This window comes from Gorilla gorilla, chromosome 23 (assembly GCF_029281585.2).
Source record: "Gorilla gorilla gorilla isolate KB3781 chromosome 23, NHGRI_mGorGor1-v2.1_pri, whole genome shotgun sequence".
In the NCBI taxonomy this organism is placed as follows: Eukaryota; Metazoa; Chordata; class Mammalia; order Primates; family Hominidae; genus Gorilla; species Gorilla gorilla.
Window position 1 is genome coordinate 39600052 of NC_086018.1, and position 25932 is coordinate 39625983.

A 25932-nucleotide genomic window follows, 5' to 3' on the forward strand; every position below is an offset into this window, starting at 1 on the left:
AGTACCCTTATACTCAATTTCTAGAGGTAGGTACTGACATCAGAGAGGTGCAATGGCTTTTCTAGGGTCACACAGCACAGTCGAGATTCCTCCTCAATCCCGTCTTGCCAAAACCCAGGCTTTTCCCTGGCTCCTGGCTATCGGTAGGAGGCCATGTGTCAGTATGTCCAAGTACCGGGGCTGTCAATGCTCTTTTTCTGTACCCGGTATGTGACTTGTTGTGTATGGGTGGTCCAGGCCCAAGGGGCAGCCTCTGTGTAGTGGGGTTTACAGGCAGGCTGACAATTCCTGGAGTTCTCCTCCCACTAGTGACTTTGGACAGGTCCGTCCCACTCCGTGAGGTTGTTGTTCATTTACAAATGGGGTCAACACCCTCCTAAAGGCTGTGTAGTTAAGAAGCCTAGGGGCAGCAGGGGAGGTGTGCTGTGTGCTGAGGTTGGGGGAGACTGTGGAATTCTTTTTTTTTTTTTAGATCTGTTGCCCAGGCTGGAGTGCAGTGGCACCATCTCACAATCTTGGCTCAATCCAACCTCTCCCTCCTGGGTTCAAGTGATTCTCCTGCCTCAGCCTCCCAAGCAGCTGGGATTACAGGTGCATACCACCACACCCAGCTGATTTTTGTATTTTTAGTAGAGATGGGGTTTCACCATGTTGGCCAGACTGGTCTTGAACTCTTGACCTCAGGTGATCCACCTGCCTCGGCCTCCCAAAGTGCTGGGATTACAGGCATGAGCCACCTCGCCTAGCCTGTTTTTTTGTTTTGTTTTGTTTTTTAACTTTCAAAATGCCTGCAGTGCTTACATTGTCTTCATAATAAGCAAGTCCATTGAGTCTAAACAAGCTGAAGGGCACATGCTCAAAGGCTTTGTAGGAGGAGGTGGAGGCTGTTGCTGGGTTGGCTCAGGCCCTCTGGGGCTCTCTCAAAGTCAATGGGGACAGATATGGCCCAGGCCACAACAGTGTTCCACCTGGGGGTGTGGAACAGGAGCGGCAGCCTGACAGCTGGGGTCAGTGGGCTCTGCAGGTCAGAGCTCAGCCCAGAACTGTGAGAACTTGGGCAAGTCTCTCTCCTGACCTTGCAAGCCAGGGGCGGGGAGCGGAGTCATACTGGGAGGGACTTAGAAAGGATCCAAGGCCTTTGTCATGGTCTCAAAATCTGGGGCTCACCCCATGCCAGGCCCTGCCCTGGGAGGTACTGGGCTGGTGGGAGTGCGTTGGAGGTGTACCCATGGGAGCAAGGAGTCAGCTCTGGGCGGGGACAGGTCAGAGGACATGCTGGAACTGGGCCTTTAGCACTGAACAAGGGGTGGGGAAAGGGGATCCAGGTGGAGCAAAGGGTGAACCGAGGCCTGGAAGTGTGAAACCACCAGAAGTGACAGGGACTGGGACTGGCACTTGCAGCAGGGTGTGGGGTAGGACCAGGGTGTTCAAGGACAAGATTGAGAAGGGCCTTGATAAATGAGGACAAGGAGCTTGGCTCTTACCCCACGGGCTCGTAGGGGGCCACACGGGCTGAGGGGAGCTGGACGAGCTTACTGAGGTGACCGAGGGTACCCAAGACCAGCCTGGCATTGGGCGTTGGGCAGTAGGCTGGGCCTGGTGTGCAGGGCCACAGCGCCACCTGGTATCCATCACTCTCACTGCAGCGTGACCTTGCCTGGCTCTCCAACCTGGGAACCAGTGGGGCAGCCTCGTCCCAGACACACTCTGCCTCTTTCAAGAGCAGCCAGGCTCTGTGGTCAAGGGCTCACATTCAGTGGTGTGCCAGGCCCCCACTAGGCTCCTTGCGTGCCCTCTCAGCTACAGCCTGTCTGGGCATGAGGAGCCACAGACCCAACCTAGAGCCAAGTTGAAAGTAGAAGTGAACACTTTTCGGTGAGGTCAGACATTCCTGATAGCTAGAGGAAGACTACAGAATTTGAAGTTATCAGACAAAGCATTGAGCTGCACCAGCTGCAAGGTGACCTTGGGCAAGTGATATTCTCTCTGGGCCCTTCCCCCATCTTTATAAACCAGTGGTGAAATTCAGACATCCTTCCCTGTTATCACTTCTTATCTACAGGCTCACAACCATGCAAAGGAGACACATCCAGACCCCGCAGACTTAAGCTCCAAGGGACCCAAAAGCCTGGGGTCGCTTCATGTTGGATGCATGTGCAGACCTGATTCAGGCACCACACAAATGCAGCAGGCAGAAATGAGTTTATTGCATTAGAAAAAACACCGAAGAAAACCAGCAAACACCTCCGTACTAGACAGTTATTAGTTTGACTCAAGGGCATAAAGAAAACTCAGATACCAGATTTACTTCTGGGAGGGGGTGATGGTCTCATCCCTCATCCTTCCCTATCCCTTTAAACCAATGGACCTCTAGAGGTGTCCACTGTGCAATACAAGTACGTGACTCATTTCCCACTGTGCTTGCCTGTTCACATCCAGGCGGAGTTAGCCGGCCACAATGAGAATGCTCCTGAGGTGCTGGGACAGACAGAAATGTAAGGATGGGGGTAGGCAGTTGAAGCCTGAGCCTGAGTTTACAGTTAGTGACAGTGGGGCTCCCATTGGGAGGGAGAGCTTGCCTTCCCATGGAGCTCTGGGAAAACTGCTCAGTGATCCCTCGCTCTCTCCCCACAAACCCTAGGGCACAGGCAATGGCACAAATGGCTGCTAGTATAAAGGGGGGTGCTGTTCAAGGAAATCAGTGACTCAAATTCTCTCAGGGGAGCTGCTCCTGGGCCTAAGGGTGCTTGCTGGGAGAAGCAAACCAGCTGAAACTGGATCTGGGAGAGGAGAAAGGAAAAAAAGGAGCTGTGATGCCCAGAACCCCCTGGATGGAGGGGAGACCCCAGGCAGAGGGGTCTGGAGCAGGACCCTGGAAGACAGAGCCGGGCCAGGCAAGCTGGAAAAGGGAACAACACTGGTGGGAAACAGAGCACTGGCCAAGACCAACCTGCTACCCTCCCAGAAGAAACCCAGCCTCAGAAATTCTTTCTCTTTGGGCCCAATTCTGCTAGTAGATCACGATTATACAACAGTCTCTGCTAGTTTCTGCTCTAATCTATTATTTTCCATGCACACTGGTAAATCAGTGGGTCTTGAGAAGAATTAAACTTTCAATCATTTGGCCTCTACAAGTTCCCAAATGTCACTTGACATCCCAGCTGGTCATGCCCCTGGTCAGGTCGCAGGCAAACACTAAGGCAGAATGACAGCTCCTCTAGCTGAGACTCTGATGATGCCAAACTGTGATGGCTGATGGCAAAGATAGCAGCAGATGGGGCCAGAAATGAGCAGCAGCTTTTTGGAGAGGAAAGGCCTGTGCTGCAGGCCAGACTTCCAGGAAGAAGCAACATAATTCAAGTCCGTGAAGTGGCAAGAAGTTGTGGCAGAAGGGGCGCAAGGATGTCAGACCTGAGACTTGGGTACCTGGCAGCTCTGAGTCCCTTCTTCACGCTCACTTTCCCAAAATCTAACTAATGGAGGTTCACGTGAAGAGAGGGAATCTGAAAGTCTCTCTGGATTACAGACTCCCAGACTGTTCCCTGCCTATAACCTCCTAGCAGCAAGTCATTAGGAAAATGCCCGCTCATGCCCCAACCTGCCTTTCTAAAGTCAGAATGACAATGGAAATAATGTGTGCCTTCAAAACACATTTAGGATAAGGGAAAGTCCCTATCAGAAACGATTCTAAATTTTCTTGCCACCTTGATTCCACTTCATTATTTTATTTTTTTGAGATGGAGTCTCACTCTGTCGCCCAGGCTGGAGTGCACTGGTACGATCTCGGCTCATCGCAATCTCTGCCTCCCAGGTTCAAGCGATTCTCCTGCCTCAGCGTCCCGAGTAGCTGGGACTACAGGCATGCGCCACCATGCCTGGCTAATTTTGTATTTTTAGTAGAGACGGGGTTTCACCATGTTGGCCAGGCTGGTCTTGAAGTCCTGACCTCAAGTGATCTGCCTGCCTCGGCCTCCCAAAGTGCTGGGATTACAGGCGTGAGCCACCGCGCCAGGCCTCACATCATTATTCTTTCCATATCAAAGGTATTTTCTGGCCAGGCGGCGGTGGCTCACGCCTGTAATCCCAGCACTTTGGGAGGCCAAGGGAGGTGGATCACCCGAGGTCAGGAGTTCCAGACCAGCCTGGCCAACATGGCAAAACCCTGTCTCTACTGAAAATACAAAAATTAGCCTGGTGTGGTGGCACACACCTGTAATCCCAGCTACTCAGGAGGCTGAGGCAGGAGAACCGCTTGAACCTGGGAGGCAGAGGTTTCTGTGAGCCGAGATCATGCCACTGCACACCAGCCTGGGTGACAGAGCAAGACTTCGTCTCAAAAAATAATAATAATTACAATGTATTTTCTTAGAGTAGGGAATCCCGTCCCTTGGTCCCCAGCTAAATACTGCGTACTGGCCTGGATGGTGGTTACAGAGACTGCAAATAACCTACATCATTACTTGCAGAAAAAAGGCCTTGGCTTCTATTGCTCCAGCCCAGACCTCATCCACTATGACAAGTCAGCTATGCTGAGGAAAGGCAGCCTCGGGGGCACAAAGGCAGGTTTCCCAAAATTGATGGCAGAAGATTGGCAATCCATCTAGGTGGAAGGAGGAATGGCTTTATCCTGTTTTCTCCGGCCTGATACTTGCTGTTACTCCCTTGATCCTGAGGCAATGGCTGCTCCAGCACTGGCCTTGCTTGGGGTTAGGGAGGGAAGGTGAGGGTTGGGGCTAAAGAGTTCACTTAGGTTAGGTTAGTCATCCTGAAACCGGTCCCATGTACACCAAATCCTTTGGTTCATTTAACACTAGAGTAACTTTCCGGGTCATGGATGTTCTAAAACTCACCTGGGTCCCACAGGTGTTGGCAACTTGGGTAGAGCGTGAGTGTTCTCTGGAAGAGTTCTAGGTTGGGGCTCCCGCAAACTGTGACTCGCTTTCTGTTTAAACAAAGCCCCTCCCTTTCTCCAGTGTGGAGGACGCTTAGGAAACAGCGTCCGAAGTGAACGCACAGACAAGACAGCCTTAATAAATTAGTATAATACTATTAGAAGGGGTGGCATTTTGTTCTGTTCCTTAGCAGCATTGTCTACATGCGGCCTGACGGTCTCCTTCCCTGGGAAATTTAAAAAGCCGTCCCCTGGTTGTTAGCTCTGATGTAAAATTATAAAATAGAAATCTGGTAGGGTTTGTTTTGTTTAAAAAGGAAAAGCCCTGGTGAGGCAGGGCGGTCCCAGGCAGTCCTGTTAGCTCTGGCCGTTGGGTCTGCCCACGGAGCTCCCTCCTGGAGGCTGAATCTGAATGGAGTCCAGGAGGGGCCGAAGTGCCTGTCCAAAGGGCCTGCAAGGAAACAGAGACATGAGAGGGGTGGGCTCTGGGATGTGGCCTGCTGTCACACACCCTGCGCTGCCCACGGGTAGGGAGGAGGAGTGGGCACTGGTGGCAGCAGCAGCAGCACCAGCAGAGAAGGAAAGAGCACCTCATCACCTCACTTAAGTTTCCCACCTGCCTCACACACCAGTGTTCTTGGAGGGCATCTCCGAAATAGCCTGCTCTGTATTTTTATTCCTGGGGTTCCCTCCTCAGGGCCTCACCTCTAGAGCCTGGTTAGCTGTGGTTTGAGTAGGCTGGCTACATACAGAGAACTAGAACTTTCTGTGCTCTATGTGCTTGTGTCTTTAATTCTTGTGAGCAAGGAAAAGATCAAATTTAAGCAGGGAAACTGAGGCAAAAGAAGAAGGATATGAAAAATAAGACAAAGGGGTGAGGACAGCAAACAACTGGATTTTTTTCGGGAACAGAGGTCTGCCAGGGAGTACAGGGAATATTCAGGAAAAATGACAAATGCTAGGTTGCCAGTATTAATGCCTTTCTTTCACCCCGAGACAGAGTCTACCTCTAGCCTAGAGCTGGAGTGCAATGGCGTGATCTCGGCTCACTGCAACCTCTGCCTCCCAGGTTCAAGCAATTCTCCTGCCTCAGCCTCCCAAGTAGCTGGGATTACAGGCATGTGCCACTGCGCCTGGCTAATTTTTTATTTTTAGTAGAGATGGGGTTTCACCATGTTGGCCAGGCTGGTCTCGAACTCCTGACCTAGTGATCTGCCTGCCTCGGCCTCCCAAAGTGCTGGGATTACAGGCATAAGCCACTGGGCCCAGCCATTAATGCCTTTCTAAAGGACTCCTAGGTTGCTCTCATAGTAACAGATGGAAAAAATACTACAAATACTGGAGTTTGGAGATTTTCCATGATTACGACAACCATAAATAAGGTTGCCCAAAAACTTTTAAGTCACTGGCTTTTTCTTCAGTGGATACTGCCATTTTTGAAAATCATCTCCAAGTTTAAAGGAATGAAGTATAGACAGATGAAACCTAGAAATATCAAACCTAATTCAGACAATTCCAGGAACTCCACCCATAAAATAATAACAGCAAGAACATTCTGGCTACTCCAGTTTGCTCAGGGCCCCATAACCTAGATCCCTCAGCAGAGCTGTGGGACTGCAAACTCATCGAATGATAGGAAGGCAGGGCCAGGGCTGGCGGACTGGGGCTCGTCACCAGCCTGCCACAGCAGTCTTGTTTCCTATGCAAGCTCTTCCTGGGAGGTGCTTCCTCAGATATTAAAAACAGCCCACCTTGCTGGGCCTGCGAAACCTGCCAGGATCTCTGTTAAATAAGGCCATAGTTCAGGAGAAACTGAGTCAGAATAAGCAAATAGACATGGTCCTGGAATGAGCAGAGGCTGCCTGAATGCAATCAACGACAAGAGGGAGGAGGTGAGATGGCTTTGGGGGTGTTGTGTCCTTTCGGGGTATACTGCCTGGATGATGGCCTGCAAGGCTCTTCCAAGGCTTGGGGCACATCAGGACAGAACGGGCTGCAGAGTGTTCTTGAAGAAAACATCTGTTGAAGACTGTGCTGTAATACATGAGGGCAAGTAGAACATAGTCGTTGAGGGAGTCAAAGAGCTCATGGTGCAGTGTAAGGCAAATCAACAGCTACAAAACAAGCCCCCCTACTATTTTTCTGACCCCCTCTCTGCTTGTCTAACATTGCATTTTAACTGGGTGCTTCTGGGGAGTGGCATGCTTCGAGCACAATGGGAAAGACAGACGCCAGAATTTTGTGCAAGTACTGAAGCCAGTGTCAAGTGGGTGTCTAAGTTCTGTGGTTGCACTTAGGCCAGGGCAGAGCTGGTCTAGCTCTGAAGGTGGAGGTAATACAGGTGCGCATCAGTGGGTGGAGAGAATGGCAGCCTTCTGTGTTAGAATCTGCCATCAGGGCAGGCCCACCTGGTTGGGAGGGCAGATGGGGGCCAGAGGAAGGGCACTGACCGTGAATGGGGATTTTCAAGGTTGGCCAAGGCAGGGGCAGGGACAGAGGCCACACTTACGTGGAAAGAACTTCAGAGGGCAGGTCTGTGATGTAAGAAGGAATCTTCCGCCCAGTCAGGAACTGTGCCACTTCGTTGCTGAAGGTGTTACAATTGTGTTCAAAGAGGTTGTAGGCCTCACCTCTGTACATTGAAAGGTTTGCAGAACATATATGAGAAACCAGCAAGCGTCTATGTGGAATAACTCAAGCTAGGCAGTGGAATGGTGAGCACAGCTCAATGTGAGGATTGCGATTTTCCCCGTCTCATACACCAGAAAAGCACTGCTTATTTGCCATTCTGGCCATTAATAACTGATTTTTAAGGGAAGGAGAAACTGAAAAGACATGGCTCCTACACAGTTTCAGGAGAATCTTTACATTCACGAAAGCAGAACTCTGGTGTTAAGAGTTTACCCCCTTACTGAAACTGACTAAAGCCTCTTTCAGAGAAAATCTGCTCAAGTTTGTATTTCATCCCAACCCTTCTGCAAACCCTGTTTTTCCTTCTGCAAACTTGGCCAATACAGGTTGAGAACAGCGCTTGCCAATTTTAATCAGAAGGAATGAAAAGCCCTTATTTCCTCTAAAAATTTCGGCAGAAAGTATGTTTGAAGGAATATCTGTATCAGAACAACTTAGAGCTTTTTGTAGCATAACTGCCTTTTCTTCATGTTAATTCAGCAAAAAACTGGGCCAGGCCTTGTGCTGAGTGATAAGGATGATATGACATGGCAGCTGCCTCCAGGGGTTATTATCTAGTTGGGGAGACAGACACAACTAACCACCACCCCTGTCTTCACTCACCGGAACAGGGACTCCCCCAGGGAGGAGAGGTACTCCAGAAAGATTTCTTCTGTGACTTCTGTACTCCCCACATCAACCACAGAGTCTGGAGGCCCAAGCAATGTCCCTCCCTAAAAGAGCCAACCCAAAGAAAGTCATTAAGTTACCATCTCCACTGAATGTTTTAATGTGGCTTCCCACAGTAGACCACAAACACTCTGTTCTGATTTTTTTTTTTTTTTTTTGAGACGGAGTTTCTCTCGTCACCCAGGCTGGAGTATAATCTCAGCTCACTGCAACCTCTGCCTCCCGGGTTCAAGTGATCCTCCTGCCTCAGCCTCCCAAGTAGCTGAGATTACAGGTGCCTGCCACCATGCCCAGATAATTTTTTGTATTTTTAGTAGATACAGGGTTTCACCATGTTGGGTCAGGCTGGTCTCAAACTCCTGACCTTAAGTGATCCACCCACCTCGGCCTCCCAAAGTGCTGAGATCACAGGTGTAAGCTACTGCGCCCAGCCTGACTTCATATTTAACTTGCAGAGCACCCTGGGCAGATGAAGAATGCGATTCGCTATTTGTATCAAGGATGCAATAGCTTAGAAGTATGGGTGTCCAATCCTTTGGCTTCCCTGAGGCACACTGGAAGAAGAATGGTCTTGGGCCACACACAAAATACACTAACACTAATGATAGCTGATGAGCTTAAAAAAAAAAAAAAAAGATAAAAAAACTCATGTTTTAAGAAACTTTACAAATTCACGTCAGGCCACTTTCAAAGCTGTCCTGGGCTGCGTATGGCCCACAGGCTGCAGGTTGGACAAGCTTGGCTTAGAGCTTTCTGGTCACTTTTCATTGCCATGTGCTGGCAGCATGGTTAGGAGTCGGACTTCTTGTTTCTGGAGGGGAGGGGGGGCCCTGGGAAGCTGATTCTCTTGCAGCTGACTCCTGATGCTGTCCACTTACTCAGCTGAGAAAGACAAACCCAGAATCTGAAGTCTACTTTTGTCCCCAGTATGTCTCATCATGAGGACAGAACAGGACAACAGAAATGGCTCACACTTCACAGGCCATCTCTCCATGCCTATTTGCATGAAGTATGCAGCCAGTTTTTCTTATGATATACTTGATATCCCATGTAATAATGGAAAAACGAGGACGGTGAAAAATCTGGCAGGCTGGCAGATATTTCCATAATTCAGTTCTTTTTGGATCTGTGAGCCTAATCCTTGCCCTATCACCATCATAGGGCAAGGGAGTTAATGGCTCCCGAAAGGCCTACAGAAAACCCTCAGCCATGTGGTTAACAGACTGCCAGAGAAAACTGAAGGAGAGACTGAGGTTGAGTGGGGAAACCAGCCACTGGGGAAGCAACGGGATCAGCAGGAGAACAAATCTGGGAAGGGATAACACTCCAGAACAGAGCTCCCTGAAAAGATCATTCATTCATAGCCACTGAGCACCTCCTACATAGCTGACATTGTTCTGGGCACTGAGGAAAGCATGGTGAGCAAGATAACCATGGTAGGCAGAGAACAATTATCTCAGAGTTGTAAGAAACTAAAAGGTCACTCTTTGACCCCTCTTATTCACTCATATAACAAATATGGATTGAGAACTTATTGTGTGTCAGGCCTTATGCTAGGCACTGGGGCTGTGGTGTAGACAAAATAGATGAGATTCTTGCCCTTAAGAAGCTTAGTCTAGCAGGGAAGGGAAACTGAAAAATCCCATAAACCAGTATATAATTATGAGCTGCAATTAAGGGGAGGCTGGAAAAGTACAGAATGCCAACAGTATGTATGACAGGAGACCTTCCCGGTCTGAGGGATCAGGGAAGACTTGCCTGAGAAAGTGACACAACTCAAATCTGAAGGATGGAGAGGCGTAACCAGGTGAAGGATCAAGAAGGTGTACTGATGTCAGAGTGCAGGTTTCAATGTCTACGGTGTGTTCAAAGAATGAGAAGAGAGTGAGGGTTGGGAGGGAACAACCTAAAAGAGGCTGGTCAGAGTCAGAGTCAGAGACCAGATCAGGTAGGTCCTGGGAGGCCATGCTGAGCTTTGTGGCTTTTATTCCAAAAGCAGTGGGAGAATTCTGGCTTTTGCAGTAGATTGCTTGAGCCCAGGAGTTTGAGATCAGTCTGGGCAACATAGGGAGATCCTATCTCTAAAAAAATAGAAAAAAATAGCAGGGTGTGGTGGTGCTGAGTACTAGCCACTCAGGTGGCTGAAGTGGGAGGATTCATTGAGCCTGGGAGGTGGAGGCTGCAGTAAGCAAGACTGTGCCACTGCATTTCTGGCCTGGGTGACAGAGCAAGATCCCGTCTCAAAAAAAAAAAAAAAAAATCCTTCCTGTAGGATGTAGCAAAAACAAACAAACACACAACCAAAATGAATGGCTGCTTGGCCATTGCTTGAGCACCTACTGTGACAACACTTGGATAGCTGATAGAAATTTTTGGAAAAGGCTGGGCGCTGTGGCTTACGCCTGTAATCCCAGCACTTTGGGAGGCCGAGGTGGGCTAATCACGAGGTCAGAAGTTTGAGATCAGCCTGGCCAACATGCTGAAACACCATATCTACTAAAATATACAAAAAATTAGCTGGGTGTAGTGGCAGGCACCTGTAATCCCAGCTACTCAGGAGGCTGAGGCAGGAGAATGGCGCGAACCCGGGAGGTGGAGCTTGCAGTGAGCCGAGATTGCACCACTGCACTTCAGTCTGGGTGACGGAGCGACACTCCATCTCAAAAAAAAAAAAAAAAAAAAAAAGAAATTTTCGGAAAAGGGTGTGGGCTTTAGTGTGATAATCCTGGTTTCTAGGACTGGTGTCACTTATTGGCTGTTTCAGTTTGGGAAACTCTTGATGCTTCTCAGGGCCCTTATCATTCAGCTTAACATCAGTTGCGTTCCTAGGATGAGCCGGACACTGTGCAGGGGATGGAGATGGAAGGTCTCAGCTCGCAAGGAGCTTACACAGTTCCCTGTGGAGAACCAGAAACAGCTCATTTCACCATAACATGTTCTCTGTGAGACAGAAGGACCCACACGTGCCATGGGAACAGAGAGGAGAGGAACTGGCTGGGGTGTCTGGGAAAGGTTTTATCGAGCCGAGTCTTCAGGTGGCTTTGAGGAACAATGCCAGAAGTCCACAGTAGAAGCAAAGCTCCTGGTCTACAGGAGCCCCCAGGAACCTGAGACTGCAGGACAGAGTGTAGGGGAAGACACTCACCGGGGGGCAGCTGGAGATACCACCACTGCCGAAGAAGAACTCATCCTTGTGCACAACTATGGATGTGTGCCTGTCACACAGAGAGAGACACAGTAAGCCAGAAAACTTAAACTTTGAGAAAAAGCAAACACCATAATGCAATGAGAGTAATTTCTGCCCAAGGATAGGACTGTGGGGACCAGTCTTATAAAACCAACAAACCAAAGGTATGAATATGATAAATACCACAGATCAGGGCTTCTCAATCTTGGCACTATTGACATTTGAGGCTGGATAGTTCTTTGTTGTGTGGGGCTGTCCTGTGCATTCTAGTCTGTTGAGCAGCGTCCCTGCCTCTATCCACAAGATGCCAGTAGCATCCTCCTCCCTGTATGACAACCAAAAATATCTCTGGACATGGCCAAATGTCCCAGGGTGAGAGAGCAAAAGAACTGATGAGAAGCACTGCTTTAGGGCTTGAAGATTTATAGCATGGAGAGCTAGGTTTCATCCTGGAAGCCACAGACTAGAACCTGAAATGCATAGAGTGCTGCCTTGTTTCAAAACTAGTCAAAGTAAGGAGACCCACCCAACTTACCAGATGCCTTCCAGTTGTTTCCCTGTGGAGAGAAGAAGAGATTTAGCCACTTGGGACTAGAATAAGTGGCCCCTCAGCCTTGGTAAATTCACGACATCACTCAAACCCAGGGTAACCTGTCATAAACCTCTTGAGGGACTTTCTAGGAATGCAAGTCCCCTCCAGTAAGGTCTTTAGGTGACAGAGTGTAAGTAAGTTGAAAAGTAATGAGAGTCTTTTATCAGAATGCAAGATTAAAAACACTAGTATAAAGGTACCCCAGTTTTATGTCTGCTATTCTTTCCTCTTTGGGGTCAATTCAGCTATGCCTTTTTAACTTCTCTGTCTCACGTACAGTAAGACTATAGTAATACAATGAATGTTATTACTCATTTCTTCATTGAGGTGAAATCCTTCAGAAACTGATAGGATAAAACTTTGCAAATGCTATCCATTTAAATAGTTAAGGCACTGTTATTCTACCTCTATGTGCCAGAAACAATGTTAGGTGTGGAAATGCAAACAGGAACGTATCACTTTCCTGCCTTTGAGAAGCTCAAAGTCAAATGGACTGAGACACACAAATAATTAACTAAAACACAATGTTAATACGCTGTATCATAGTGGTAAAAATAAGGTGCTAAATATAATAAACTACTTTTGTGAGCTTCCATTACCAATGACAAGTAAGGGCAGGGATGGACATTTCTGTGGGAGAGAACAAGATGTGCACATGCATGGCTGTGAAGTCTAAAGCCTGCAGGACAGAGTGAAGGGGGCAGTGATGGTGCCAAGGGGAGGAGCGGCCAACAGGATGGCCAGCAAAGCGGGCAGGCCTGGACTCAAAGAGGCTGTGAGGCTGGAGAGTGCCTTGATCAGATCCATGTTCGGAAAAGATAACTGTAGTTGTGGGATAGCAGATGAATTGGAGGGAAGAGAGCAGACCAAGCAGACCATCACAAGAGTCCATGGGAGATACTCTACAGCAGTGCTCAGGAGGCAAAGGAAGGGCACTGAAAGACGTGGAGTGTCAGCAAACATCACCCACTCACTCCTGCTTATCACTTCACACCGCGACATGGCAGATTACTGATTGCTAACTGCTACCTTCGCTGTTTGCCCTGTGCCTTTCTTTTTTTTAGAGGCAGAGTCTCTCTGTTGCCCAGGCTGGAGTGAAGTGACGTGATCTCGGCTCATTGCAACCTCTGCCCCCCGGGTTCAAGTGATTCTCATGCCTCAGCCTGCCAAGTAGCTGGGATTACAGGCATGTACCACCAAGCCCGGCTGATTTTTGTATTTTTAGTAGAGACAGGATTTTGCCATGTTGGCCAGGCTGGTCTCGAACTCCTCGCCTCAAGTGATCCACCTGCCTCAGCCTCCCAAAGTGCTAGGATTACAGGCATGAGCCACCACACACTTGGCATAGCATCCTCAGAGATAGTTAAGGGGACCATATGGGTTCAGATCCTGGATTTTCCACTTCCTAGTGGTGGATCTTGGGCAAGTTTACCCAGCCTGTTTAAGTCTGTTTCTCCAGTTCGGAGTTGCTGTGACTGGTAATGTTAATGTATAGAAAGCTTCACAGTATGTGATATACAGATGTCTAATAAATGGAGGCTCTTATTAGGTACAATGACCTCCTTGGGGAAAAGGGTAAAGAATTCCACAAGATAAAAATAAATTCTACTTCAGACATGTCACAGTGGCCCACCCCTGTAATCCCAGCACTTTGGGAGGCCGAGGCAGGCAGATTACTTGAAGCCAGGAGTTCAAGACCAGCCTGGCCAACAGAGAAACCCAGGCTTTACTAAAAATAAAAATAAAAAAACTCTCTGGGTGTGGTGGCATGCGCCTGTAGTCCCAGCTACTCAGGAGGCTGAGGCACGAGAATTGCTTGAACTTGGGAGGCAGTAAGCCGAGATTGCGCCACTGTACTCTAGCCTGGGCAACAGTGAGACCCTGTCTCAAATAAAATAAAAAATAGACCAGGTGTGGTGGCTCACGCCTGTAATCCCAGCACTTTGGGAGGCCGAGGCGGGCAGATCACATGAGGTCAGGAGTTTGAGACCAGCCTGGTCAACAACCCCGTTTCTACTAAAAACACAAAATTAGCCGGACATGGTAGTGCATGCCTATAGTCCCAGCTACTCAGGAGGCTGAGGCAGGAGAATCGCCTGAACCCAGGAGGCAGAGGTTGCAATGAGCCGAGATTGCGCCATTGCACTCCAGCCTGGGCGACAAGAGCGAAACTCTATCTTAAAAAAAAAAAAAAAAGACAAGGTACGGTGGCTCACGCCTGTAATCCCAGCACTTTGGGAGGCCGAGGCAGGCGGATCACAGGTCAGGAGTTCAAGATTAGCCTGACCAACATGGTGAAACCCTGTCTCTACTAAAAATACAAAAATTAGCTGGGCATGGTGGCAGGCACCTGTAATCCCAGCTACTCGGGAAGCTGAGGCAGGAAAATCGTTTGAACCTGGGAGGTGGAGGTTGCAGTGAGCCGAGATCGTGCCACTGTACTCCAGCCTGGGCAACAGGGTGAGACTCTGTCTCAAAAAAAAAAAAAAAATTCTACTTCAGTATTGGTAAGTAAAATCTAAGAACAGATTTCAACATCCAGCAAATTAATATGAAATGCTATATCTATTTTACATGTAAAATTCCATTCTTTGCTGTTAGTGTTCCCAGGCTAAATGGAATAACAAGAAAATGAAATGTAGCGGAGTACTTCTGCCTCTGTTCCAATTCCAGAGATCAGTCTGCTTTTCACCAAGAGATCTGCTGCTCTGGCCCAGAAGACCACAAGTGGGCCGGGCGTGGTGGATCACCTGAGGTCAGGAGTTTGAGATCAGCCTGGCCAACATGATGAAACCCCGTCTCTACTAAAAATAGAAAAATTAGCTGGGCGTGGTGGCAGGCGCCTGTAATCCCAGCTACTTGGGAGGCTGAGGCAGAAGAATCACTTGAACCCAGGAGGCGGAGGTTGCGACGAGCTGAGATGGCGCCATTGTACTCCAGCCTGGGTGAAAAGAGAGAAACTCTGTCTCAAAAAAAAAAAAAAGACCACAAGTGGATAGAGGGATCCTAGCCAGGGGTTTCTGGGGATAGCACCCTAAAGAATGTGAGGCAGGTTCTGACCTTATCCAAACTGAGGTGAAATTTCACAGTGGTTGATGAGAACCAGACTGGATGCCAAAGGGGAGTGGTAATCCATTTAGGACGAGCATCTTCAAACCCTGGGTTCCACTGGGCTCTAAGATACTAAATCTCCTCTTTCCTGTTTACTATACGTAAAATGGGGAGACTAACATTCCTTTTTTTGAGACAGAGTCTCACTCTACTGCCCAGGTTGGAGTGCAGTGGCACGATCTTGGCTCACTGCAACCTCCGCCTCCTGGGCTCAAGCGATTCTGGTGCCTCAGCCTCCCACGTACAGGCTGGGATTACAGGTGTGCGCCACCATGCCCAGCTAATTTCTGTATTTTTAGTAGAGATTGGGTTTCACCATGTTGCCCAGGCTGGTCTCGAACTCCTGACCTCAGGAGATCTGCCCTCCTCAGCCTCCCAAAGTACTGGGATTACAGGTGTGAGCCACTCTATGTGGCCTAACACTGCATTTTAAATAGAGCTGATGTGCCCTTCTGAACTGTCATTTATAAATCAGCTGTTTAAATGGCTGCAATTTGTTTATTTACTTGAAGACATTTAATAGTTCAGTGAAACTGGAGAAATTAAGGATACCTGCTTTCTCTTACCTGTTCTTTTTTTTTTTCTTTTTTCTTTTTTGAGACAGTCTCACTCTGTTGCCCAGGCTGGAGTACGATGGTGTGATCTTGGCTGACTGCAACCTCTGCCTCCCAGGTTCAAGTGATTCTCCTGCCTCAGCCTCCTAAGTAGCTGGGACTACAGGCGCTCACCACCACGCCTGGCTAATTTTTCTATTTTTAGTAGATATGGGGTTTCACCATGTTGGCCAGGCTGGTCTTGAACTCCTGACCTCGTGATCCGCCCGCCTCGGCCTCCCAAAGTGCTGGGATTACAGGCGTGAGCTACCGCGCCTGGCCCCTGTTCCTTTCAAATGAAGCTTTTCTCATTTACTTTGTGAGGAATGCTACGCTTACAAGGAGGAAGTACAATATAGTGAATAAGAACACAGGTTCTGGTGTAGACAGGTTGGGTGTGAATCCTACTGGCTTAAACGGTGAACTAATGGTTTATTGAGTGACTACTACCTTCCAGGCACTATCCTTGGCACTAAGGATACATCAGTAAACAAAAACCTCCTTCATGACACTTACTAGGTGGGGGGAGGGGACAGTCAATAATAATAATGATGATAATAAGTCATAACATGTTAGCAATAGTGAATGATATAGAATGAACAAGAGTAGGTTAAGGGGGTCTGGGCATAGTGGCTCACGCCTGTAATCCGAGCACTTTGGGAGGCAGAGGCGGGCGGATCACCTGAGGTCAGGAGTTCGAGACCAGCCTGGCCAACATGGTGAAACCCCATCTCTACTAAAAGTACAAAAATTAGCCAGGCATGGTGGCACACACCTGTAATTCCAGCTACTTGGGAGGCTGAGACAGAAGAATCACTTGAACCCGAGAGGTGTTGCAGTGAGCTGCGATTGCACCACTGCACTCCAGCCTGGGCGACAAGAACAAAACTCTTGTCTCAAAAAAAGAAAAAAAAAAAAAAGAGTAGGTTAAGGGAGTTTCAGGGATGATCAGGGTGGGCCTCGTTGAGAAAGTGATATTTGAGTGAAGATTTTTTTTTTTTTTTTTGAGACAGAGTCTTGCTCTGCTACTCAGGGTGGAGTGCAGTAACGCGATCAAAGCTCACTTCAGCCTTGACCTCCCAGGCTCAAGTGATCCTCCCACTTCAGCTTCCCAGTTGCTGAGACTATATGTGTACCACCCAGGCCAATTTTTTTTTTTTTTTGAGACGGGGTCTCCCTATGTTGTCAAGCCTGGACTTGAACTACTGGGCTCAAGTGATCCTCCCACCTCCAGGCGTGAGCCACCAGGCCCAGCTTTGAGCCAAGATTTAAAGGAGGCAAAGGAAAGAGGGATGCAGGGGCAATGACATGCCAGGTTTATCTGAAGGCCTGTAAGGAGGCCAGTGAAGTTAGAATGGGTGAGGAGGGGAAGTAGAAGACGACCAGAGGTAATGGAGGACTAGATCACAGAGAACACTGCAGAGGCTGAGAACACTAAGCCTGAGCTGTCCAATATGGTGACCACTGACCACATGTGGCTATTTAAGTTAAATAAATGCACAAATTCAGTCCCTCAGTTCCACTAACCACATTTTAGGTATTCAATAGCCACATGTGACTAGTGGTTACTTATTGGACAGTGCAGATCTAGAACATTTCCATCACTGCAGAAAGTTCTATTGGACGCACTGTTTAAACTATAGTTTCCTATTCTGTAAAAAAAAGCATAATAACACTGCCTGCCTCATAACATTTCCAGGATTAAAAGAGACGATACATGACACATGCCTAGCACAGGGTCTGGGACATAATACATGCCCAATAAAGGCTAACTCATTTCTTCTAGGGTTTATAATTTGAAAGTTTTATAGTTGTTCTCATAGTACCCTGGTACTGAAACTATTCACGTGTCCTTCTCCCCAGTTAGACTACAATTGCCTCAGTAACCAGGACAGTTTCTTATGCATCTTTATAACTCCAGCACCTAGCAAAGGACCTGGTCCTGAGATGTGACATGAACATCTGTTGAGATGAGCTGTTCTGTTTAGTTAGCTCTGTTGGTTGACACACAGTGCTATTGAGGACAAAGTTCCTAACCCCAATCTGGGCTGCCTGGCTTGTTATTGCAATGACTCTGCCACCCTGGCATACTGCACTCCCAGTCTACTGCTATCTTCTCAGATGCGCATGCTCACTGACTCAGGAGTACAGCTGGTAGGTATGGATGTATCATCAGCTCAAACCCATTCCTACTAAACAGATTTTTGAAGAGGGGCCTCAGTTATTTCACACCTGAAAAACAACTCAAAAGTTGCAGGATACAAACCCTACTTTATTCTCCTTTATATCCTTTGTATCATCACTGAATTTGCCTGTAAGCTACACGCCACACTTCCTATTCAACTGCATCAAGGTACACTTAGGATCTCATCCATTCATAGAGTGGAGATAGGGACTATAGAAAAAAGATCCCCTTATTTATTCATTCTTTCTTTTTTTTTTTTTTAAGACAGAGTCTCGCTCTGTTGTCCAGGCTGGGGTGCAGCGGTGCAATCATGGCTCACTACAACCCCCGCCTCCCGGGTTCAAGCAATTCTCCTGCCTCAGCCTCCCGAGTAGCTGGGATTACAGGAGCGCGCCACCATGCCCGGCTAATTTTTTGTATTTTTAGTAGAGACGGGGTTTCTCCGTGCTGGCCAGGCTGGTTTCAAACTCCTGACCTTGTGATCTACCCGCCTCGGTCTCCCAAAGTGCAGGGATTACAGGGGTTAACCACTGCACCCAGCCTATTCATTCTTTCACTTATTCATTCATCCACCAAACACTTGGAGCCAACAATAACATTAAAAATGAATTGAGTGAATTTACATCCTTTCTTTTTTCCTTTTGAGACAGAGTCTCACTTTGTTTCCCAGGCTGGAGTGCAGTGGCGCGATCTCGGCTCACTGCAACCTCCGTCTCCGGGGTTCAAGCGATTCTCCTGCCTCAGCCTCCCAAGTAGCTGGGATTATAGGTGTGAGCTACTGCGCCCGGCCTACATCCTTTTTTTTTTTTTTTTTTGAGATGGAGTCTCACTCTATCACCCAGGCTGAAGTGCAGTGGCATGATCTCGGCTCACTGCAACCTCTGCCCTCCGAGTTCAAGCGATTCTCCTGCCTCAGCTTCCCGAGTAGCTGGGATTACAGGCATGCGCCACCGTGCCCAGTTAATTTTTGTATTTTTAGTAGAGATGGGGTTTCACCATCTTGGCCATGCTGGTCTTAAACTCCTGACCTCAGGTGATCCACCCGCCTTGGCCTCCTAGAGTGCTGGGATTACAGGCATAAGCCACCTCACCCCGCCTTGTTTTCCTCTTTTTTTTTTTTTTTTTAACAAAAAAGTTCCTTTTCACCTGTTTTCCACATGCATATCTGCAGAAGATTTCATTTCAAGGAAGAGTTTCACAGCTAAAGAGCATTTGAAAACCACTGGTCAGGCCACGTGCAGTGGCTCACGCCTGTAATCCCAGCACTTTTGGAGGCTGAGGCGGGTGGATCACGAGGTCAGGAGATCAAGTCCATCCTGGCTAACATGGTGAAACCCCGTCTCCTCTAAAAAAAAATACAGGCCGGGCGCGGTGGCTCAAGCCTGTAATCCCAGCACTTCGGGAGGCCAAGGCGGGAGGATCACGAGGTCAGGAGATCGAGACCATCCTGGCTAACACAGTGAAACCCCGTCTCTACTAAAAAATACAAAAAATTAGCCGGGCGTGGTGGCGGGCGCCTGTAGTCCCAGCTACGCGGGAGGCTGAGGCAGGAGAATGGCGTGAACCCGGGAGGCGGAGCTTGCAGTGAGCCGAGATCGCGCCACTGCACTCCAGCCTGGGCGACAGAGCGAGACTCCGTCTCAAAAAAAAATAAAAAATAAAAAAAATAAAAAAAATTAGCCAGGCACGGTGGCGGGCGCCTGTAATCCCAGCTACTCAGCAGGCTGAGGCAGGAGAATGGCATGAACCTGGGAGGCACACGCCACTGCACTCCAGCCTGGGCACACAGCAAGACTCTGTCTCAAAAAAAAAAAAGAAAATTTAAAAAAGCAGAATCACGCAGGGCCTTGTAAGCCATATTCCTTTCCATTTTGCCTTAAAGAAATTGCATGATTATTAAATTAATTCATTAGATGAGTATAAAACAGTTCAGTGAACAAAAATCAAAAACAAAGCACAATAGATGGCATTAGAACAGAAAAAACCTCTTTCAGATTTGAATAAATTTTACTTAATCTTCAAGCTTAAGTTCAAGTCTCAATCATTTCTACAATCAATACTTACTGAACACCTGCTCCAACAGGCCACTGGGGACATAAAGGAAGGGGACAGAGTCCTTGCCCTCCAGGAGCTCCAGGCTCTTGCCAAAGCCTTTCTGACATGCTCAGCTCACCATGGCTTCTCTTATTTCAAAGCCTAACATAGTTCCTGCACCACTCACTCACTTTGGCACCTAATCATAATCTGTTTTATATTGTTATCAAATGTTATATGTGTACATTCATTATTTAAAGGAAAATAATATTTTAAGAAAAACTCCTGGGCTGGGCATGGTGGCTCATGCCTTACTTTGGGAGGGGGGTTTGTTCAGCATTTTGGGAAGCTAAGGCGGGTGGATCGCCTGAGATCAGGAGTTTGAGACCAGCCTGACCAACATGGTGAAACCCAGTCTCTATTAAAAATAGAAAAATTAGCTGGACATGGTGGCACATGTCTGTAATCCCAGCTCCTTGGGAGGCTGAGGCAGGAGAACTGCTTGAACCCAGGAGGCGGAGGTTGCAGTGAGCCGAGATCGTGTCATTACACTCCAGCCTGGGCAACAAGAGTGAAACTCTGCCTCAAAAAAAGAAAAACTCCTGGAAGACAGAGTTCACGTCATATCTTTTATTTCATTACTATTTGTACTACAAAATGAAGTAAAGAATTGAGTATAGTGTAAAATCTCTAATATTCATTAGAATTCATTCTGCCAAGAAATTTATATATTCTATGTCTCCAAATCTTTAAATCTGAAAACAGTTTTGAAATGGGCTTGTAAAGAAAAATAAACATGATGCATGTACACGAAACTTCTGATCAGAAAATAATAAACAAATACGAAGTACTTCTTACCACAATTAAAACACACACACACACACACACACACACACTTCTGCATGTACTGTGGCACAAAAAGAGGTCAAGAAACTTAAAGAGCAGCCAAAATTATTAAGAGGAGGAACTGAAGGACACTTATAATAGCTAATTATTTTAGGCAATTGGTGACTATGAAAAAAGGTGCAATGAGGCTATCTGCTCAATTAGAATGCTGAAGATAATTTTGGGACCATTTTTCATAGTGAATGAAAAGCTATAGAACCGTAATGCCTTCACCTGAGGCAATTCCAGGAGGCTGAAAACAGGACAGGCTAAAACTACAGAATTTACATTGCTTCAGGAAAGGGGAATTACCTTGGGCTTTATCTAGTCCAATCCTGAACTGCGACAGAGCTAGATGAGGTCTCCCATTGGAGAACTGACATAACTGAAGCCTGAGAGGGTACTGCAGATGAGATCACATGGATTTAATTTGGGAAAATGGAGACTAAGAGGCATGATCATAAATCTAGATTATAAGTGGCACATACACATTGAACCCAGCTTTTTTTCTCATCCAAACTTGAAACATTTGGCAAAGGATGCCTTTAGAAACTTCAGGAAGGCATCTACTTTACTTCAATTATAAAGGAACGTATTACACAGAGGTGGTATCTCAAAATGACAGAGAACGCGAGCTCTGGAAGTCAGACTGCCTGTGTTCATAACCCAGCTCTACCACCTAGTAGCTCTGGGACCTGGGGCAAAATTCCTTAACACTCTACTTCTCAGGTTCTTCAATCAAGAAAATGGAGGCAATAACAGGACCTATCTCACAAAGTTGTGGTGAGGATTATAATGCACGCAAAGTACTCAGAAAAAAAGGGTCTGACACATGGTAAGCTCTCAATAAATACTGGCTATTAATATACTTCTAGAATTCATAAAAATCAGGAAACAAATTGATTAAAGGTTCAAATATATTTAGGAATGGGAAATCAATATATGGCTACTTATAGAACTGGGACATACCCAACTTCAAGATTTGTGTTGTCTGAATGGGATGAATCAGTAAGACCATGCCTATTCTCCTTAAGTTTTCAACTCTAGAAAGTAATGACTACTAGCTTTGCTAACTCTTTCTTCATTAATTTTGCAAAAGGTATAAAAGCAATATGGAAAAAAGAGGTAGAGAAGACAGAAGTAGATTAGCACACAAGGTGATTTCCTCAGATCAGAATCTGATGTGCCCAATGAATGGGTGATGTTCCCATGTTTGGCTGAGGCATTCCAGGACTTTACATCTATATAAAAGGGCGGGGAGTGGGAAGGGGGCAGGTCTATTACTCCATCTTCAGTTACGGCACTTTCCCCTTCACCCACTACACTCCACAAAAGCCTTCTTTCAGTTCCAGTTTCAGGCCAGACTCTTTCCTGTCTCAGGGCTTTGGCAGGTTGATCTTTCTCCTACCTGGAACACTGTTACTCCCTTACTACCCTCCTGTGGCTACTTCTTCCTCATCCTAAATTCCCAGTTTTAAAGTCACTACCCTTGATACCCTTATTTAAAATAGGTCTCTTCACTGGGTGCAGTGGCTCATGCCTGTAATCCTAGCACTTTGGGAGGCTGAGGCGGGCGGATCACTTGAGGTCAGGAGTTCAAGACCAGCCTGGCAAACATGGTGAAACCCCATCTCTACTAAAAATATAAAAATCAGCCAGGTGTGGTGGCATGCGCCTCTAATCCCAGCTACTCTGGAGGCTGAGGCAGGAGAATCACTTGAACCTGGGAGGCAGAGGTTGCAGTGAGCTGAGATCACCCCACTGCACTCCAGCCTGGGCAACAGAGCAAGACTCGTCTAAAAAAAAAATAAATAAAGGTCTCTCTTGTTATTTTCTATCACAGCACCCAGTGTGCTTCCTGTGCAGAAGGCACTTATGCAATTTGTAACTAATTATTTGTTTATGTATTTATTTTTAATGTCCCCCCCATTAGATAGCTCCATGACGGCAAAGAACATCTTTGTTCATTATATCAACCTCATTTACCTTAACACGTTGACTAGCATAGAGCAGACGCTCAATAAACATCTGCTGAATGAATGAAATAATGACTCCTAAGGCTCCTTTCAGCTGCCCAATAATTATTAGGTAATAGGATAAAAAGTACTCAGTGTAAAGGGGGAGGTTTTACTTGGCGTATAGGAAATATCTGATTCCTCACTATGATAAAAAAACAAACAACTAAATGGCCATTCCAAGAAGTTTAGTTAAAACTTGACTGATGTGGGCTGGGCATGGTGGCTCACGCCTGTAATCCCAGCACGTTGGGAGGCCAAGGCAGGCGGATCACAAGGTCAGGAGATCGAGACCATCCTGGCTAACACAGTGAAACCCCGTCTATACTAAAAATACAAAAAATTAGCTGGCTGTGGTGGCGGGCGCCTGTAGTCCCAGCTACTCGGGAGGCTGAGGCAGGAGAATGGCGTGAACCCGGGAGGCAGAGCTTGCAGTGAGCCTAGATCGCGCTACTGCACTCCAGCATGGGTGACAGAGCGAGACTCCGTCTCAAAAAACAAAACAAAACAAAACAAAAAAACACTTGACTGATGTAATCTATTAATGAGTAACAGCTTCCTCAGTGACTTTGTAAGTTTTGCTTTCAGATGTGCCTCAATCATTTTAACAACTGGTTATCTAGGCCCAAACCCCTGTCAAATAATGGGTTGGCTACATAAGAATTAGCTGATAAGCTCATTAAAAATACAGATTTTTGGACCAAAACTCCAGGAGATTCTGATTTAGTATTTGTGAAGCTCTAGAATCCATATAATTAAAATTTTCTCATTTTAAATAGATATTATGTGTATGTAATACACAGGTCCAGAGGTAAGAAACAGTTTACAGCAAAGCTTCTCTTCTACTCCTGTTCCCCTGGCATCAAGTTCCCCTTTCCATAAGCTACTGCTGTTATCAATTTCTTGTGTATCCTTACGGATAATTATTTGCCTAAGCAAGCACATATATATCCTTTGATTTGCATATTTAAAGAGCTGTTCTAACCTTGTTTTTTCTAATCTCATTTACAATATATGTTGGAAATGAGGGTATCTGCATTTTTAACAAGCACCCTAGATGATTTTGATGTGAAGCCAAATATAGAAACAACTCATGGACCCACGGTTGTGAGATTAAGTTCAATTCACTACGACATATTAGAAACTCAAGGACATTGAAGGATGCCCTCAAAAGTAGCCTCCCTTACTTGATCTCTGCCCCCTCGTCTCACAGAGATGAACTAAATCATTCGCCAGTGTCTCCACAGAAGCCAGGAAAAACTAGCCATTCAAATGGATGCTGTCAAAGCTTCAATTTTCAATAATTGGAATTCTTTCCTGCTCATTGTTACCCGAAATTACAAACCTGACAATTCCTGTGTTACACAAGACATTCCTGTATTTAAGTTGAAATGAGGTGTGATCGTCACTGAATGAGGGCTGGTTTTTCTCCTGCCAGTTAAGTAGTTTAATGGAGCAAAACCGAAATACTTTCTTTACTAATCCTTATTCACACAGCCTCATCCAAACTTCCCCCAAAACTGCTTTCTTGCCATTTGAGCAAAAGCAATTAACTTAGAAACTGTGGGGAGAAGACTGCTTGGTGAATTCTGGAGTTCGGGGCTCCTCTTATCCTGACTTGACCTACCTGGGGGCGATGGCTGGGTCCCTAGGCAGCTCTATCTCCCCCATCCCACCTATCCCTGGGACTGCAAACGGAGCTTCCTTTTGGCACTGAGACAAGGTTCTCCGAGAGCCACCCGACCTCCGCAGTGTCTCTGTCACCACGAGGGGCACCGCGCGGCAGGCATCCTCACCTTTCCTACACCGCGCCAAGGAGGCAGGAGTGCACCGGGCTACCCGAGCGAGGCAGAGAACCCGCCGGGATCCAGCGCTGGTTTACCCCACACCCTCGTCGAAGGGGCTCTCGAGGGCTCGGTTTCTGCCCGAGCCCCCTGCAAGGTGGAGGCATGACTCCTCCATCCCTTCCCCTTGAATTCAAACGTGAGGATGGTATCTGCGAGGCTAAAGCGGGGCTCAGATGGCCCAAACTTCAGACCACTCTCTTCTCCACTCGGCTTTTCTTCCATCCTCCTGGCCATGTGTCTCCCCGTGAGTCGTGGCCCAAGTCTCCCCACCTCGGCCAGCCGCCACCCTCTGGCCTGGCTCCCGCCCTCCTGCCCACCTGGCCCCTTCCCCCTCACCCAGCATGATGGGGCTGAGCCGCCGGGCCAGGCCTTTGGACAGGTCGTACACGTAGAGCTTCACCGGATAGAGATTCGGCGGCTCCATTGGGACCCGTGGCGACGGCGGCCACGACGGCCCTCGGGCACCCGGCAGCGGCTTGGACCTTCCGGTACCCGACGGGAGTGCGAAGCGGAGGGAGAAGGGGGGACCGAGCCCGGGCCCGGGCTGAGGGGTGGGGGAGAGGCCGCCCTGCGCTGCTCGCGCCCCCACACCCGCTACCGGCAACGACTACTGTGAGGTGACAGAAAGGGGACAGGGAGAGCCCACACGGAAGAGGGGGCGGGGGCAGGAATGCACTTTTGCGCATGTGCTTACTGTCCTGACGTACGGAAGGGGCGGGGCTTTGCCGAAGGGGGCGGGGCTCTCGCTGATGGGTTGGCTTTCGTCAGGGACATAGGTAGAAGCTGGTTGGGGAGTGTGCGTGCCAGCCTGACGCGATATAGTGCGCACATGCGTGATGACGTAGGGGGCGTTGATTGGGAACGAGTACAGGGCCCGCGCATGCGTGGATTCTCGTCTTCTGTCCAAGTTGGTCGCTTCCCTGCGCCAAAGGTAAGCGGGCCGTTATCCATTTGTGTTGTTCGCCATCTAGGCCTGGCCTCGTTCCGCTTCGCTCGGTCGGTCTCGCGCGCCCCCATAGCCTTGCTAGAGGGTTAGCGTTAGCCTTAAGTGTGCGAATCCGAGGAGCAGCGACAGACTCGAGACCACGCTCCTTCCTCGGGAAGGAGGCGGCACCTCGCGTTTGAGGCCCGCCTGCGTTTGAGGCTCGCCTGCGCTTGCGGCCCTTCTGCGCTTGAGGCCTGTCTGCGTTTGAGACCTCATTGGGCGTGATTGAGGAATTTGGGGAGGTTTT

General features: G+C 47.9%; 2 protein-coding genes across 6 annotated transcripts in view; one reads left to right on the forward strand and one right to left on the reverse strand.

Annotated features, from left to right (window-relative positions):
• Nucleotides 1-2183: 2183 nt before the first annotated feature.
• Nucleotides 2184-25395, reverse strand: DESI1 (desumoylating isopeptidase 1). 2 transcript variants are annotated; one of them, XM_019018122.4, is made up of 6 exons: nucleotides 25037-25395; nucleotides 11974-11995; nucleotides 11397-11466; nucleotides 8186-8295; nucleotides 7401-7523; nucleotides 2184-5342 (listed from the first exon to the last, which is right to left on the reverse strand). In XM_019018122.4, the coding sequence occupies exons 1-6, from the start codon at nucleotides 25122-25124 to the stop codon at nucleotides 5249-5251; spliced, it is 507 nt and encodes a 168-aa protein (XP_018873667.1). In that variant the 5' UTR covers nucleotides 25125-25395; the 3' UTR covers nucleotides 2184-5248. The 2 variants fall into 2 exon arrangements, with proteins under 2 accessions (XP_018873667.1, XP_018873666.1); XM_019018121.3 differs by having other exon boundaries at nucleotides 2184-6925.
• XRCC6 (X-ray repair cross complementing 6) overlaps nucleotides 25375-25932 on the forward strand; it is a 41039-nt gene continuing 40481 nt past the window's right edge. Inside the window, exon 1 of one of the 4 annotated variants that reach the window (XM_004063539.3) lies at nucleotides 25375-25631. The gene's annotated coding sequence lies outside the window, so the exon portion shown is untranslated. Of the gene's footprint in view, nucleotides 25878-25932 lie in introns of all 4 variants that reach the window. The other 3 variants (XM_063705013.1, XM_019018123.4, XM_019018124.3) reach the window with 3 other exon arrangements.